The 18,020-nt window shown below is 38.8% G+C and overlaps 1 protein-coding gene across 1 annotated transcript in view; it reads right to left on the bottom strand.

Annotated features, from left to right (window-relative positions):
• MYBPC3 (myosin binding protein C, cardiac) overlaps positions 1–16,734 on the bottom strand; it is a 62,723-nt gene extending 45,989 nt beyond the window's left edge. Inside the window, exons 1-7 of the mRNA XM_010284973.1 lie at positions 16,585–16,734; positions 6,651–6,917; positions 4,018–4,113; positions 3,655–3,741; positions 3,359–3,507; positions 2,283–2,400; positions 903–951 (exon numbers count right to left, since the gene is read on the bottom strand). Coding sequence (XP_010283275.1) covers positions 903–951; positions 2,283–2,400; positions 3,359–3,507; positions 3,655–3,741; positions 4,018–4,113; positions 6,651–6,917; positions 16,585–16,609 — 791 coding nt within the window. The 5' untranslated portion in view covers positions 16,610–16,734. The remainder of the gene's footprint in view (positions 1–902; positions 952–2,282; positions 2,401–3,358; positions 3,508–3,654; positions 3,742–4,017; positions 4,114–6,650; positions 6,918–16,584) is intronic.
• Positions 16,735–18,020: the final 1,286 nt, after the last annotated feature.

Here is an 18,020-nt window from a genome sequence, read left to right as displayed (position 1 = left end):
GGAAAGACTCAAGGAGTTGCCGCAGATGATTTGTGTCCTATGTTATAGAAATAGATAACTGTTAGAATATCCTTGGTCTAGTAACTTTGCAAAAAGATATAAAAACTAAAACAGACACTGAATTACGCAAAGGGATAACAAATACTCAACAATGAAAAAACACATGTTCTTAATGTCTAAATAAAAAAAACCAAGCAATTTTGCAAATTTTACTGATAGAAGAGAACATTATTCCATTAAGTTGGTCTATCAACTCAGAGAGTATTACAGATGTGGGGAGAATAACCTTTTCAATACCAGCACAATACCTTGCAGTCTTTAGTATCTAAGATCTACATATATCTGAATTTTTACACAGACAGAATATCATTGTCTTCATTCAATTAATATAATTATAAAACATGAAAACAATCAAAGTGATTGTATTAAAATTATGAGTGATATGCTGCTTACAAAGATCACATCAAACTCCACTTCTTTGTTTAGCAAGTGTTTGTATTAAGGTACATGTTAGTTCCTCAAGCCAGATCAAATCAAGACTAGGCACTACACAGAATCTTCTCCTTCTCTATTGGTCTACGTCTGGAGTGCTCTTTACAGGTCTGGAAAAAAAGTGTTGAAGTTCTTGGTAGAATTATACACATTATCAATTGCTTAATTGAAGACAAGCATGATTGTTATGCTAGTACAAAGTCTAAACTCTCTTAGATGATTTCTAGGAGTTGTTTAATATTTTAATAGTAGAAAAATTTTCTTAATAGAAATATTTTCCTAGTAGACATCCCTATCTTTGTGCTTGTTTATACACCAACTTTGCTTTTAGCTAGTTTTGTCTAGGAAAGTAATGAATTACGCATGGAAGTATAATCTGATCTACGTAAGTTTCTACTGTACATACTCACGTGCGTCGGAAGGCAGCGCGAATATCCAAGTCTCCAGTTACTGGTGCTTCTGATGTGACAGAAAATGACAAAGAAGAATGGGAGATCAGGTCAAAACAATGCAAAAATACAGTGTTATTTCTAAAGTTTTCCTTTGCAGACTTTTTTTTCTAAATTTCTTATATTATAGTGAACAATTACATATTGAAAGATTGAAACATCATCTTTAAACATGTAGCTTTCATTAATTAGCTTCAACATCCAGTGTTTCATGTATAACTGAATTCTGTCTCATGCTTCATAATAACCTGCAGCATGATGAACTATCTTATCTCGTGTTTGTCAATTCTCCTGGCAGTAAATTTTAGTTTCAATACTGGCTTCACAGGGTATTTAAACCATTGGATATCAACTGAATATTGTTACTAGTAATACAATTTATTACTAGTAATAAGTTGTAATCTATCCTCTGAAAGCGAAGGTAAATTCCTGGAAATACATAGAGATGTATAGGAATTCCCTCGAAGGTGTTGCATAGAGAGAACTTTATTACTCTGTGCTAAGCTTCTCTTGGTGTGCATAGGTGTACTGCTACTACTGGGAGAAAAACTGTTCTCAATCATAGCTCCTAAGTATTATAGTCCTACAGCCAACTAGAAAAAATGAAAAAATGGACACTGCTCATTGAGTACCTTCAATAAACTTTTCTCTTTGCATATTAGGCTCATTGGTTGCTGGACACAAATGAATGTTGCAGTCACTTCAACAGAACCACTGAAACAGGAAATGGTCCAAATGTTCAACTCTTTCAGGTGGTCCATGCTTATACTGTTTTGCCTAAACTCTTCCGCACTAGGGGGAAATTGATGTTAAAATGTACTTCCTTCTCAATTGCTGATAAGCTTTTCAGTATAGCAGCCGAGAGGGTGGCACCATATATTATGTAAAATGAGTCATCTAATCTTAAAGCAGTTTTATATCACAAGCTGCTTCTGATGGTGAATTTATCGGGAAGAAAGGAATTGATAATAGCATCACATGTCTAAACCTTCCAATTTCCCCCTTTTTTTTTTCTTTTCAAGTATCTATTTTTATTATTGAGCTTTTGCCAAAGTAAGAATAGTCCTCTCTCTTATTCTAGTGGATTTAAATATCATGAGAGAACGGAGCTGAAATCAGAATAAAGCCAGAGAAAAGTTGGGCTGATTTGCATCTTTCTGTGTGCTTTCTTTAAGGCCACCACAGTTCTGACTTGGATGACATCCAAGTGTTACCTGGTCTACACTTCAGATCTATGCTTGTCTAGTAGCCACTATGTATCAGAAAGAATTGTTGGTGAACATGTAGGAAAAAAAATAAAATCATAGAAGGAAGAAACGAGGTGGCAGGAATTCATCTTACCATTGACTGTCAGGTTGAAATTAGAACTATCAAACTTGTCCTTGGTAGACACTTCACATCTGTACCCTCCTGCAAAAGTCATGTTTGCTTCTATGATTTCCATTTCAAAGGTGTACACCTGGAACAGACACCAGTTCCTAAGTTAGAAAATGAAGTGGTGAGAGAGAATGCAGCATATTAAGGCACAGAGAGAAACAGACAAGGGATGAAATACGCTGCCGTGTTCTTTTAGAATTAAGAACCTTCTGAATATGTAATTATGATATATGTCATAAAAATTACATATATCCCCCAAACTCTGCAGGAACAGCTAGGGAGTATTAGTACAGGCCTGCCAGAGACTACAGTGTTGTATTAGCAAACTATGCTGGTGTGCTGGTGTCTGCAGTCATCATATACATTAATTGCATGTACATTGGAAACAGGACTAGAGCTTGCATTAAACAAATACAACCTCTACCCAGAATGTACAGAGTATATTTAAAAATTCAGCAAAAGGAGTGGATAACGTGAGCAAGTCTGTTCTGTTCCATCCAGGAGATGGTAGTAGTGTTTCATATACCACACAGGATGAGAAGTCATGGTGCAGACTCTCTTGTATTCCTGTTTGTGTATCTTTGAATGCATTTGTGGTAAAAATGGATCTTACTCAGCTATTTGAAATACCCTAAACAATGCGAGACAACAATAAATTCCAACACTAATAGCTGAATGCTTGATCTATTAAAACCAGGATAGACCATAACTAAATATGTCTGATTTATTGTTTCCTCTTAAGTATAATGAGTATCTATTATTTGAGAGGAAGATGGAGGGAATACTGCAGTAGATAGTGCAAAACCACACTCCTGCTCCTCCAGATATTTTCTCATTTCATTATAGATAAGGTAGGCAAGCGTCTGTATGTAGTGCTTCTCTCTTGTCTGCATGGGCAAAACACAGAGTTCTATGCATAAGTACAGCATTGTGTGTCCTTAGGGTACCTTAGCATAAAAACATTCCTATTTTAGCTTATTTTTTCCCCAGATTAAAGATTAGTGTCTAGAAGACTGACAACGTTACTCTGCTGATTGTACCTTTTTATTTCGATCGTAATTGTCATGTAGCTGGAGATGTTTCCCCACTTTGCTTCCCAGGTCCATCCATTTTCCTTTGAACCATTTCACTGATGGTTTCTTCAGCAGGCTCTCGCCTGCCACTTTGGCAGTGAATGTGATGTTTCCACCTTGTAAGGGAAGTAGGTTAAAATAAGCTTATGAGTAGTGTTTAATTTATTTGTTATATCACTGCTGTCATCCTGTACATGGAGAGCTAATTAGTCAAGCAACAGGTACAGTTTACAAACATCACTTGACTCACATTTTGTACTCACCAACAGTAACTTCTCCATCCTGGGGTCGTGTCAGAAAGAGCCCAATGGGGTCCAGAAGCTCTCCTGGTTGAGTCCCAGCAGATGCAACTGAAATAAATATCAGAGTTACTAGTTAGAACTTTCTGTATCAGCTTCTGTTACAGCCTATATAGTGAATTTGTTAAGTCATTTCAAAATATCTCAATATGTTTCTTCTATCTCTGAGAGTCCTTATTCTCTTTTTTCTGTCATAGCTCACTAGTGGTCTGCTTTCAGCTATCGTCTCTACGCCACTGACTCTAAGGATTCCCTGTTCCTGTTCTTCCCTTCTGTTAATGAACCAGACTTGATAACAGTGTTAGTTAATAACAAGAAGGTTATTACCTTCTGTGTTTTGGCTGCTTTCTACTGGTGGAGCAGGTGACTCTGAGGTAGCTGGGGCTGGAGCGGCTTCAGCGGGAGTGACTGTCTCACTCTTTTCTGGAAATGAATGCAAGCCAAGATTAGAGAAAGTCATGTTTCAACTTCCTTTCTGAAGAAATTTTTCAGAAGAACAGCTTTTAATATATGTTAGGAAATGCAGAGAAACGAGCTGTGGTTTTCTAGAACTTAGAGGATGTGCTGGAAGCAGAAGGGGCCTACTGAAGCTGGATGATGAGGCTCTTTTGCTGAGCTTGGGAAGAACTGGTGTCTGGGTTTTTAAATTTTATAGTCTTGAAGTGTAGAAACTTGTCAGCTGATGAGTAACACTGTTATTTGATGTTAACTTCAGCAGTCTAAATAGAAAAGGTAATGAAATGTGATGCAATTAATTACTTTTGTAAGCAATTAATTTATTCCTGAGATTTTGTTTAACTCTGCTTTGGAATGTAGTGTTCCAAATGCTGTTGCTGTGGGCGGCTTGGGAAAAGCTCTAGCCAATGCTGGAAATCAATATGGAGAAAGTACTTTTACAATCCATCTATCACTTCTTCCCCTGGCTCATGGAACTTCATGGCCTCTCAGTTAAACCATGACCTCGCAGACAAATTCAGGCAAATGCATTTGGCACAATGGAGGAGATAGAAATGTATGAAAAGGGAGTAGGAGTGAGCAACTGGGGCAGATGGAGGGAGGTAGAATTTCTTGAAACAGATCAGTTGCAGAAGGATTCTCCTTTTTTTTTTTCCATAGGTAGCGGAGCCACTTCCAAAGGGCTTTGCCTACCTCTCACACAGGTCCCACATGCAGTTTCCCAGCTATTTGCAATGTCTTTTCCACCAGAGGTTTATGGCCCTGTTGTGCCATGTGATGACTAATTTGAGCGGCACCTCTCTGGGCAGGTTAGGCTTCCATTTTTTTGATAATGAAGAGCTGAAATTATTGTTTGTGAAAATAATAATCCGGTTACCCTTTAACACTCCGACCTTAGTAAGGTCTGAAAAACAAGACACTTATCTGTGAACATATGAATATGAGTCTCAGAAAATGTATGTCTTTTACCCTAAACTGTATCTGTGTCTTGAAAGAGAACAGTGTGATTTTAAATTGGTATTATTTTAATATTTAACTGTCAAATTCTACCACTTCTATTGTTAGAAGATATCCCGTTGGATCTTCTCCAAATAAATTTTAACTCAACTGTTACTGGAAAGAACTAAAGCTTATTCTAACTAATGTAGCGTAGATGCTTCCATAGCTTAGATGTGTAGCTGTTTAGAAAAGGCTTATTTTGAGGCATCAATATATAATCTATACAGGAAAGTTATCTCTCCTTTGGCATCCTGAAATCTCCATCACCAGTGTCTGCCCGTCAGAGGTGTATTGCTTTTAGGTAATGATTACACTTCCAAATTCAGTTACTCTGTTATTTGTAGGCTGTCTGCCTGTAGCAGGCTCTACCTGCTACTAACCTGAAAGAAAATGAGGAAGATACAACTAGTGTAGTATGTACCTCTTTACTTTCAGGATGAGAGAGTCAGCAGGACCATACTCTTACATGCTATGACAGCTGTTAAATTGTCCTAATCCACACTAGGATTTCCCCTTCCTCATAACCTGTCATGTACTGTCTTTTCATCTGGAACAGAATGTCTTTTCTCCTGTTAAATGTTCACCAGTATCTTTCCAGCTGACCAGAAGATCTCACTACCATCATGTTGCCAGAATAAACAGTGATAGCAAAGGAGAGGAGATGTTATAAACAATCTGAGTTTAAGGCTTTTCACCAAAATAAAATTGGAAAATTAAAATACCAGAAGTGGGTAAATAGGGACCATTTTGGAGGGGAAAAAAGGGACCGCGAAGGTCAAAATGTTTCAAAAAAATGAGTGATTTCATCTGTCCTCAGCATCTTCGGGCAATTTTCATGATAACATTCCAGAGAATTTGGCTCTTTATAGGTTTTCCCAGGAAAAGCCTGGGGAAGTTTTTCAGTTTCCCATCAAACCGATTTTTTAACGTGTACAGAGGTAGTAACGACAGGTGACATAGAAATAATACAAAGGTTACTCTTTGTATTCAAATCCCTCTTGAAATATGTAGTTTTATTAGCAGGCGATTTTGAGACAGTTTTTAGGAATGTATGAGCTCCTAAAAATATTGCAGCATGACTTGCAAATTTTTTGTCAATTGTTGCAATTTTTTGTTTAAATAAAATATTTTTCTAAAAAATAAAATACCGGGCCTAAGATGCAGGCATCTTAGTTTAGGTCAGGTTAGGTTAGACTAGCTTTGCTTTGCTTTTCAGTAGTTAAGCTGAAAAGCTTGATGGAGAATTCTAAAGAGGTGCCTTGAGATTTCCTCTGTGATCTCCACTGTGTGGACTTCTGACACCTGGAAATGGGTGTCTTAATCACAGGAAAAGTATTACTCAGCTTAATATTAATGAGTAGCTTCAAATAACTGGGGAAAACAGATGTATTGCTGGTAGGGAGATTCTACAGTGTTGAGTTAGGCTGATTTCCATGGACTTCATTCATGAAGTTTGCATGTGGGAAATTGCTTAGAAAATTAGAATTGCTTAGGAAACGCTGTACCTGGTTCCTTGACCTTGAGTTCAAATTTGACCTTGGAACTTCCAGCTATGACAGCATATGTCACATCATCTTCTTTTCCTACATTATTGATTGTCAGTGAATGCTTGTTTCCTTCTGCCTTGATGACATATTTCTCACTTTCAGTAATTTCTGTGCCAGCTCGCTGCCACTTCACCTTGATGCCGGCTTTTTCCGTCTCTGCTTCAAACACAGCTGTGCTTCCGGCTGTCACCTCTGTTGTCTTTGGCTTCTTGGTAAATGCAGAAACTAAAAAAAGAGAGAGGGCTCACTAAAATCTGTTTTGCAATTGTGGCGTATCTGGTGTAGTCAGCTGTTGTGGCTGCAACAGCTGTCTCCTTTCTCTCCATCTGCCCATGCAAGATATAAATTACCACACTTTCCACAGAGAAGTTGTGGAATTTTCTTTGTGTTTATCGAGTTCTGTCTCTGACTGAGATGTCGTATCTTCTCCGTATTGTCATGAAATAAAATGAAATGGGTAGCAAACTCATCTCACTGTCCATCTTCCTCTTTCTTTCCCTCATAACGAGCTCTGATTTTTCTTAAGTGAATGTTTTGATCTATGACAAGGTGGTATGATAGGTATTCTTACATATCAAGCTCTCTACATTAATTTGCCATGCAGTTTTGTTTAGAAATACTAATTCTGTCCTACCAGCTGCTTAATACGGTTGTTAAACAGGATCAGGATCTGTTCCTCCAACAAAATTGCAGTTTGTGCAGTAACCTGTGTCCTAATACGCCGTAGTGAATTAATGGGTCATCTTTAGTCCTTCTGTTTTGACTGATCAAGGCTTTAGTGGAAAGGGATGCACGTTCCTATGATGGCCCTTCTATTTTTATCCCAGCTAAAGTAATATCAATTGTTGTTTGCGTTCAAATGTTTAGTTCAGCATTAAAAGTTAGACACATAAAGGTGCCTATGCAGCACTCTACAACAACTAGTTTTCTAATTAATTACAAGGTGGATCAAAATATTTCTTCCATGTGTCAGGAAGCACTTATGATGCTTATAATGAGAATTAATTAAATTATTAATATATGGGGTGAACAAGCATAAACCAAATGATCTGTTTTGGTTCATATGTAATCAAAGTGGCACAATAGATGATAGGAATTTGGAAAGCAAGCAACGTATCGTGATTTTGGTCCACGAGTATCCTGATCTTTCTCAAGATTAGATTTTAATAAGGTAACTTATTTTACTAGTTTCTTTACCCTGATTTATTTATTTTGATTTCTTCAACTTTATTTTGAATCAACTTTTTCATTTTATGCTCATGCTTTGGTCTTAATGAAATCTGTTATGTTTTTGCTAATTGCCACGAGCTATGTTCCTGCATAAAAATACCAGTAATTAACATTCTGATTCATACACTGAATGGGTTTTGTGCATCATTATGTCATCTTTTAATTGATTTACCCTTGCATAACCATGCTTTTTTAAAATATTAGTAATTCCATCACATTTAATTCCATCTGTTGCCTCTGTGTCAAAGCTTTTCTACTTGGGTAGCAACAAGAACTCTTCCAAACACCACAACAATGGTTATAATTACCTTTAAACTTATGATTCTGCTTTATAAACAAGGAGACAACAGGGAATAGAAATTTTTAAAAAGAAATATTTTGTACTCACGTTCAAAGAGGTGCTTTGGTTAGTATAAACAGTATATTACTAGTAATACCATCTCTTCATTGCACAAAATCTCTATTCCTGCAGCATGTCCTCAGACTGCATAAATTAATTGACCTCAGTGGAGTTACATCTGCAAAGATTTCATCAGATGGCCTTTGGACTTTAGTCATAATATAGTTCATGTTTCTTGTATTGTTTTGCAAAGGATTCAAAGCTGCTTAAACATTAATTAAAGTATCAATTACAAATACTTTTAGAATTTAGTATGTGTTGTATTTTGCTGCTCTTTGTTATATAAAAAACCTAAATTACATTTTTATCTTTCTTTTTTCTTTTTTCCTCACATTTTATATATTTGATGAAAAAACAATTTTGATTCGCACTGAGCCTGTAGTAGCCTTGACTAAGCTCCTGATGTATTCTTCTGCATTCTTTTCTTCCATGTTAGGATATAAGTGTGTGAAATTTCCTCTGGAAGTAGAATGTCCCTGCATGTTTTTATTTGAGTTATTTCTAACCTCAGGCCTGTAAGTGGTGTAACTGTTCTTAAACAGAATATAGTACTGTGTAGAATACAGGGCTCTGCAGTATCGCATAATAACACTAATAATGTACTATAGCTAGTAACAAGTAACTAGTGATAGAACGAGAGGAAACGGCCTCATGTTGTGCCAATGGAGGTTTAGATTGGATATTAGGAAAAATTTCTTTATGGAGGGAGTGGTCAAGCATTGGAACAGGCTGCCCAGGGCGGTGGTGGAGTCACCATCACTGGAGGTGTTCAAAAAACATGTAGACGTGGCACTTGGGGACATGGTTTAGTGGGCATGGTGGTGTTGGCTTGATGGTTGGACTTGATGTTCTTAAAGGTCTTTTCCAACCTTAATGATTCTGTGATTCTGTAATACTCAAGTGCCTGTTACCAGTGGCACATCTTTTGACACCGTATTGCACTTCAGTAAATAACACAACCGGGTATACTTCGATGCAGTTGTATCATGAGTAATTGCAGAAGAGTTCTTGTAGACAGCAGGTTTGATGTACAGACTTCAAAGGACGTGTAAAGGTGGCAAGGCTACCGCACAGTGGGGAGCCAGGTCAGTTCTGGAACCCGCTCCTGAAATACCTACGAGCTGGCTCCTCTCCCTATGACGCTAGAGACAAAGCAGCTGAGAGGCATGCTTTTTGCCTCTGAGTGCCATCATCATCACTCTTCTATTTAAGCACAAAAGAATTTGTAAATATATTAATTACTTAAGAGCAATGTTGGCCTGTAAAGGTTCCAGCCTACAAATGGCAGGGTTTCAAGACGTGCATACTTGGAAGTAACTCTCTGATCTGCTGCACACCCGACAAAGTGATTAGGTTTCTTGCATTTACTTATAGATGACTCAACAAAAACAGATTGTTGGCCAGAACTACATGCACAGTGAGAAATCTCCACCACCACATGATATTTCTGACTTTTGGGAAATCTAAATACATATGTAGAAGTTCACAAGTTAGTGTCCTTGGTTTTTTTTTATCTCCCTTTCCTGCCAAAAAACTCATTTCAGTTCCAACTTAAAATGATTGTGAATACTTCCACTAAAGAATAAAATTGGAAAAGCCCAAAATCTCCCACGAGAATAAAGGTCTGCAAGAACGGTTGTTGAGAACCCACTTTTTCGCAAGTAAGGGAGACCATAAGAATCCTTTTCCTGCACTTGAGATTCGGAGTCAGTGGGTGAGTAGTTTCTCTCTGTATCTGTCTTTGTTCATATTTACAAAGGGAAAATAGCGATGGAATGCAGGAAATTACTGTGTTGCAGAAGACAGATTGCTGAACAAGCACATGAAGAGAACGCTATCATTTTTCTTTCTAGGGGAAAAATGGGCTGCTTGACAGAAGAAAGAGAAGTGAGAGATCAGCCATTCCCAGTTCTCCTTCATTGTGGCTGCTACTTTAAGTAACACGTAAATCCAAGTTCACCAGCAGATTTTTTTTTCCTCATGCGGTTACACCAATCTAATCCAGCGATTTCCTCATTAGGAATCTTCCCAAACACCACCATCCAAAGCTTCATGTCTGTCCCGATAGCCTCACTTTTGCCTGCTTTTATCAGAAACACGTTCCCCATCTGGCAAGCTCTCTCAACGTCAACATCTGGCTTCCACCCAGATACGCCCCCTCCAGCTCCCCTATATCCATCCCATACTCAAAACACTCTTGGACACGACCACCGCCCCCAGGCTGTGGAAAACCCGAGGACTGTAACACCTCTCATGTGATGTTGCGGAACGTCTTACAGCTCCTGTGCCTGTCAGGCCCTGACAGATCTCGGGCACTGTCACAGGTTTATCCAGACTCCAGTCGAACACGCACTTAGGAGCCACTGGGCTGGGGCACTTGATGACCAAGTAGCCCATGTCCTCTGCTGCCCACTTCAATTCTCTGCTTCCCAGTAAATTCTAACCCACCCTGCACACAGGGAGGGAAAGGTGACGTTAGTACTAACACACTACAGCAATTCTGGAGAGAGGGCAGAGAGACACACGAGTTACCAGCGCTGGTGACGGCAGGAATTACCGGGAAGGGGAGCGATAGGTGCTCTGTGTGCGTGTTCGTGGGGACGGAACTGGAATTGCTGTGGGGAGTGAACATGGGGAGAGACGAGGGACATGGAGCTAGTGAAAGAAAATGAGGTTAGAGCCACTTTGTCCTAACCCGTTTTTCAGCGTTACCAGCGCTGGTGACGGCAGGAATTACCGAGGGGAAGGGGAGCGATAGGTGCTCTGTGTGCGTGTTCGTGGGGACGGAACTGGAATTGCTGTGGGGAGTGAACATGGGGAGAGACGAGGGACATGGAGCTAGTGAAAGAAAATGAGGTTAGAGCCACTTTGTCCTAACCCGTTTTTCAGCACTTCACTTCTCATACCCCAGACCTTCCTAATCAGCTTTGCAAAGAAATTCAGATAACTTCTGAGTAACGTAAAACAGCAAATTTCTACCCCAGGCAGAAGAGGAAGCGGGCTGCGTGTGGTCTGCGATAGTCTTGCAGAAAACGTAAAACAGCAAATTTCTACCCCAGGCAGAAGAGGAAGTGGGCTGCGTGTGGTCTGCACTTTTCAGTGGCTAATGCTGCTGCTACTGCAACTTGCATGCACCCATCCTTTAAAAAGCCTTGTAACTCCTGAAGATTGTACTGTACATCAGCCATACAGTTATGTATGTTACACGAATTACAGCGTCATTAATGAGTAATGAAAAAGCAGCAAATTTCTACCCCAGGCAGAAGAGGAAGTGGGCTGCGTGTGGTCTGCACTTTTCAGTGGCTAATGCTGCTGCTACTGCAACTTGCATGCACCCATCCTTTAAAAAGCCTTGTAACTCCTGAAGATTGTACTGTACATCAGCCATACAGTTATGTATGTTACACGAATTACAGCGTCATTAATGAGTAATGAAAAAGCTCTATTTGGAGGTCCATGATCAGATTGCATTTTGATAATAGTTTATTAATAAGTCTTTCAATGAAGAGGCTGGAGAAATATAAAATACATTTGCTTTTGGCCAAATTAAACCAGAATGAAATAATTTAAGCTCCAAAACCAATTTCCTTCACTTTTCACCTAAATAAAATAATAAAACTAGCCTTCTGCCTCCCTACGGCTGCCATTTATTAAATCTTCATACTAGCACCTTTGTTTTTTCTCCCTTACTTTCTGACCTGCTTTGAATCAATCTCCTTCTAACACCCGCCATCAACCTGGTTTACCTTCCTGCTTCAAAACTTTTTCATACTCTCCTATGCAAAAACCTAGAAAATGGCTAAGCTACTACCCAGGTCACTATCTATTGTACTAATCGTTGTTTCCTTTGCACTTTTCTTGAACTATCTATTTACTGGTCTTTTATTTTGTAAGTGTTCTGAGGCAGAGATTGTTTTTCTGTTGTCTTTGTACAGCATCAAATTGTTAGTAAGTAGCTACTAAGTACTGTTGTATCCCTAATAAGAATAAAATTTAACATTAGAAGCTAGAAGAGACATACCTATTTGATTATTGTCAGAAAAAATGGCAATGAGCTGTATATTAAAATAATGTTTAAATAACTGGATTAATTTCAATTCCCAGCCACATTCTCTAAATAAGTTGCATTGTTAAGAATCACAAGCTTTGGGCGAAAACCTTTACCTCAAATCACTGGATTTCAAAGTATGTGTGAAGTATGTCAAATGAAAGTGGGGAAGAAGTATGGATTCCACAAGGATGATTTTAACTAGAGAGGAGACATTATCTTGTGGTGGTTTTTTCTTATTTCATCCTGCTTCTCAGAGTGGTGGCTCTGACTTCAGCTCTTCATCATTCATTATTTGTGATATGTATGCGGAGGAGAGGAAGATAAGCACTTAAGGAGAATGTGTGTTAGATAAGGATTTCAAATGATATTTCTGCCTTTCTGAACTGTTGAAGTTATAAACGTTTTAGGAGAATCTGATGTATCTGGTTGCATGCACACGCTACAAACTCCAACAGAAATCTGTGATGAGTGTAACTAGAAAAAATAGGGTCACAGGTTTTCTCCCACAAAGCTGGTTTATCTTACTGCACATTCTGTGTATTTGGTATTAAAATATGTATCTATCTGGCCAATGTATTGAATTAATATTACAAAAGTAGTATTCGCTTTTGGAATTCCTTAATTTGCTAAGGCTTCATGTTGAAAATTTGTCTTTGCTTTTGTACTTACACTTGGCATCTAGTTTTCTTTTTATACCATTTGCTCTTCCATTGAGTTAAAAGCCAAACTGCGGATAAGCAGACTTCAGTAACGGAGCTTGTAAATTCCTTGCTGAGAAACTATATAAAGATGCTACGCATTCCTCGGTCAGGACCTAAGTGGCTTCTTGCAATTACAAGCTTAATCATTCCATGATCCAAAAGCTATTGAGCTACTCAATCTTATCATTCCTTGCCTACTTCAGCAGCTGAGATTGTAAATTCCTGTAACATGAGCAACAGGCGAAGAATAGTTTCACTAAGCACAGTTACCTCTCTCTCTCTATGCACCCATCATACTTTCTGTGAAACGGGGATAATAATGTTCAGCTTGCTTTGACTCTTAACTTACAAAAGAGGAAAATATATCTATATGAATTATTATCATTTATTTTTGTATTACTGTAGTGCACAGAAGTTCATTTTCATGGAGCAGTACTTTACTGTGCTACGTGCTTGCAAATGTGAAACAATGAGCTTATATTAAAACTAAAATTCTGCAGTCTACTCTTCACTATGCAATATTGATTATTATTATTAATGCCAAAAGCCTCTGTGTATTTACAAGCCAGGTTATTTATAAGCCCTTGGTAAAATCTCCTAATCTGAACTGCAAAATCTAGACTCCTCAATCTATAAAATACATGAATAAAAATTGACTGATTTTCAGAGAAGGTGAGTAATACCAGACTTCTCCTTTTCCAGATACAGTAATGCACACGTTTCCCATTAAGTCCCATTTATCTACTAAATTTGGTATTTAAAAGGTCAGCCGTTTCCTTTTATTGTCACAAAATATTGTTAGGGAAATGGTTAAGATTTTTTTTAACCTTTCTGAAATTTCACAACAAAAAAGCTCTCAAAACTTTCTGAAAAGCAAGCCTTTGAACAGAGATAAACTTTGAAATGTTTAAATCAACGGGAGAAGAACATAAAGTTTTTGCAACAGAAACCCACAAGAAGTGATGCTCTTCAAGGTTTGACTGTTTGCTCTGACGCTAAATCGCTACAGGTCTTCTAAGTCTTGTTGCTCTTGGGGAGTATAGATTTTCTGTGACAGTTCTTTTGCTATTCTGTAAGTAAATAGGGCAGTGCTTTATCCTGAAGTATTTTAGTTGGACAGTTTAAAGTAAAAGACTATCTGTTGAAAAATCTATTTCACTGTTTTAGGTTTTGTGAGTTTTTTACTTTCTGTTTGTTTTTTTTTTACACATTGTAAAAAGTTTGTTAAAACAGCAGATATAGGCAGAATATCTCCCATCGTGCAGAATATCTCCGATCATTCTCTGGCATGAAGCGTTTTCCTTTGTATGAGTTGCTAGATGATTATTCAGCCCTCCTGAGATTATGCTTAACATTATCCCATCTTGAAATGGCTTGAACTATATAAACAACATGAAATAGAAAACCAAAGGGATTAATGTCCCTTGGGAGAACGACAAGATCCCCTCTAGAAGTTATGGGGCATGTGACTGGTTCTGTCTCGGTCAGAGTGGGTAATAAGAGCTTTTCCTCCCCCTGCTGTGATAATCACAGTGTTTGGGCTGGTTTGTTCGTAAGAATTGTGTAGGACTAGTGATGTTAGACACCTGTTAGATTTCTCTGGAGAAATAAGCTGCAATAGAATTTCTCTTCACCATTAGCTAGCAAAGGTGGGCATCTTCACAAAGAGGGAAGTTGCCTCTCATCCACAGAGACTGAAAATGTTAATTTAAAGGCAGGTGAACCGTTAGAAACCAAAAGTCACAATGTCTAGGCGAACACACTGTCAAATTTTGCCTACTCCGTCGTACTTCTTTTTGCCAGCATTGTCAATCACAAGCATTAGACATTTCAATAAATATTAAAAAAACACGTGACTTTAAAAATAGAATATGATTATGAATGTCTTATTTTGGGGGTGATTGTTGAACCTGTACAGCTTATATTTTCAAGGTTTTCTCTACAATTACAAGGTCTGATGTATACTTTTTTACACAATTCTACTTCCATCTGCTTTCACAAACTGCGGCTTTCAGAACATTAAATGATGTTATAGCTGTGATGAAATTGAAGGGTTGGTGACACTGCAGTTGCTTTAGAGTTATCATATAGAGGGAACATAAAGAACCTTGTTGGAGTTAATTATGCTTTAGTCCTTTGCAGTTCTTAATGGGAGATACAGGCTGGATTTGTGCTCTGCCTCTGGCAGTGGCTGATTCCAAATATTTTGGCCAAAATGAAAATTCTTCTTAACAATTTCTTCTTTTGTTGTGGGGACCACAGGAGATTTTGCCATTGACCAGCCTAACGGGAGACCGGTGCCTGTTCAGTCCTTTGCAAAGCACAAAGCACAAAGTATCAACAGCTCTTATTGAGTAGCTCTTATTGAGTAGCATGCAGCTTGTTCTGTGCGTTCAGGTAGTAGTGATGCTGGGTATACGCTGGCATCGGTGAAGTGAGAGCTCTAAAAGCGAAAGATCCCAGATTTAGTACAGTTTTCTCCAGCCTCGTGTGTTGGATATGTGCACACTTTTCAAACAGTCGTAACTTGAGCTTTTGACAACTTTTTTTCCAGACTTAATTGTGGACACAAAGTCCTCCTGAGACATCTTCCTCTACCCACACACAGGTGTCCTGAAGCTAAGCTCTCCCTCCCTCGGCTCCCCAGGCTCTCTTCCTCTTTCTCAGGCAGATTCATTGCACCTTACACCCCATCCTCGGCCTCCCCTGCTTTCCTATGGGGGCAGCCGCTGCGTGATTCCTTATTTCTCAGTTGTACATTAGAATTTCCCTAAATCTGAAATCTTTTCCTGATGTTTTTCTAGTGGGGCAGGACTTGCAGTGGGGTCTGTGACCTTGGCTTTCTGAAAATGGCTGGTCATTTTCTGACTCAAGGAGAACGGATGGAGGAGGGTGAGTGAAAAGAAATGTGTGTATCTTCATTAGAGTACAACGTCCTCTTTTTTCCTAGAGCTCTATTGTCTCTGGCTGGAAGAACTAGAAAGAGTAAGCGCTGAACCAGGTGCCATTTGCTTTCATTTTCGCAGAGATTTCACTAACAACAAATACCATAAATGTTTGCCGCTTACACTTCCTCGCAAGTATCAGGAAAACAAAACAAGACAAAACCAGAGGAGGTTTATACTGCCTAACTGCCCAAGAGAGAGGCTACAAGCTTTTTTCAGAGTCCTAAAGGTGACTGGGAAAGGAAATGAGAAATGAAAACAGAGAATTTGTTTTCAGAGAAACAGAGAAATCTGAGAATTAAATGCACTTCACCTCTATTCTTTCCTCATCTAAAGTCTCTTGAGAAAATTCTGTGGCTGAGGGTTGCCAGACTAGTTACTGATTTCTCTGAAGATCACTCAACATCTCTTATATTTATAACTTCATAAAATATCATCTCTTTTTCCTCTCTGTGTTTTTTTTTTCCCACTGAGGCATCCCATTTCTCTAGCCTACAAAAGAAGATACTCACATTTTTCTCTGTCAAGCTGTTCCTAGTTTTTGTCTGTCGGTTATGATCCTTACCTGTTTTCTTTACGGGCTCTGGCATCTTCACTGCGTTTCTGATGAAGCTCCCGGTTGTATCTAGCAAGCAGGGTCCGAGCTAAACGGGAATGAGACGGCAGGGCTTTTGAGACCCCCTAAAGAAACACCCCGTGGAAGCCCCCATCCTGCTCCTCCCCTCGATCCCCCACTGTTGTCAACTACGGCACCTTATCAGCAGCAGGACACACTTGACAGGCTACATCAGCTGGGATAAATATAGCCAAGTTCCAGGAGCCAGAGAGCTCAAACCACCCAAGACTGGCTACCACTGCTCTGTCGGTACAAGCCCGCGCTCAGTCTGGCGTTGCACATGCGTGCAGCACATTTTCCAGCTTCGCATACGTGTTTGCATTAAGAATTCCTACGCTGCCGTGTTTACAGCGTATTCAGCAAGCTAGATCTGATAGTTACATCTCCTGTGTGCCGCTTCTGTACTTACTGTACATTACAATACTGTACTATACAGTACAATACTGTATGTTACTGTGTGTATGTACTTTTGTTCTTGCTATTTCAGTCTTCGTTATTGTTATAACCAGGTCAGAACTGAACGGCCCCTCAGAGAGCTTTATTCTTGGCTCTTTTTGGTTTTTTTTCCCTCTTCTACCAAAGAGTGTGTTTGTAGAACTAAATGTGAACCTTCGGGAAAGGACTTTCTTTTTCAGAGACACTTACACATTACTGACATTTGCAGTCACAACTAGAAAGCATGACACTACTTAAATAGTTTCAGTCCTCCTTCCCCATCTACCCACTTGATCCGCAGCATATATTTCTTGAAAACTAGCAAGCCTTTTTTTTTTTTTTACTTTTAAGTACCATTTAAAAAAATAGTTCCAAGGTTCTATTTGATAACTCTAGAAGTTTTAATTTTGATTAATTATATAGAAGAGGTCTGGGGGAAATCTCACTAGAAAATTACTCTGGTATTGTCATTTCATGCTCCAGCCGTTGCTTCTCATTTATTCATACACTTAGCATATGTCAAAATAGTAACTGTGGACAATCATCCCTTTATTGACTTGGTGGTATATCCATTTCCTGTCACTTTTGTCTGTCTCATTTTGAGTTTTGAGCTTTATCACAGAAACTCCGTAGGCCAAGCATTTGGCACATTTTAGTTATCACTAGTATTGAAAAAAGAATTTAAAAAAAAAATGTGGTTTTCAGTTTTTCCAGTTTCACGAGCCTGTAAAAACCTCAATCTAAAGGATTTCTGCTTTTGGCAGGTAGCTCAGAATAGACGAGTGTGCGTGCAGCCCATCAGTCACTGTACTTTGTCTTTCACATCTGACTCTTTGGGTAGACTGATAGGACAAATGTGGACATGCAAGAATGACTGTTGCTGCATCCCCTGATTTTGGGCCAACTACTTCCCTTCCCTTCCCCTGAAGGAATTTTTTACATATCAGTGA

Source organism: Phaethon lepturus, unplaced genomic scaffold (assembly GCF_000687285.1).
Source record: "Phaethon lepturus isolate BGI_N335 unplaced genomic scaffold, ASM68728v1 scaffold17144, whole genome shotgun sequence".
Taxonomy (NCBI): domain Eukaryota; kingdom Metazoa; phylum Chordata; class Aves; order Phaethontiformes; family Phaethontidae; genus Phaethon; species Phaethon lepturus.
The sequence above is the reverse complement of the archived record's forward strand: the minus strand, read 5'-3'. Positions and strand labels throughout refer to the sequence as shown.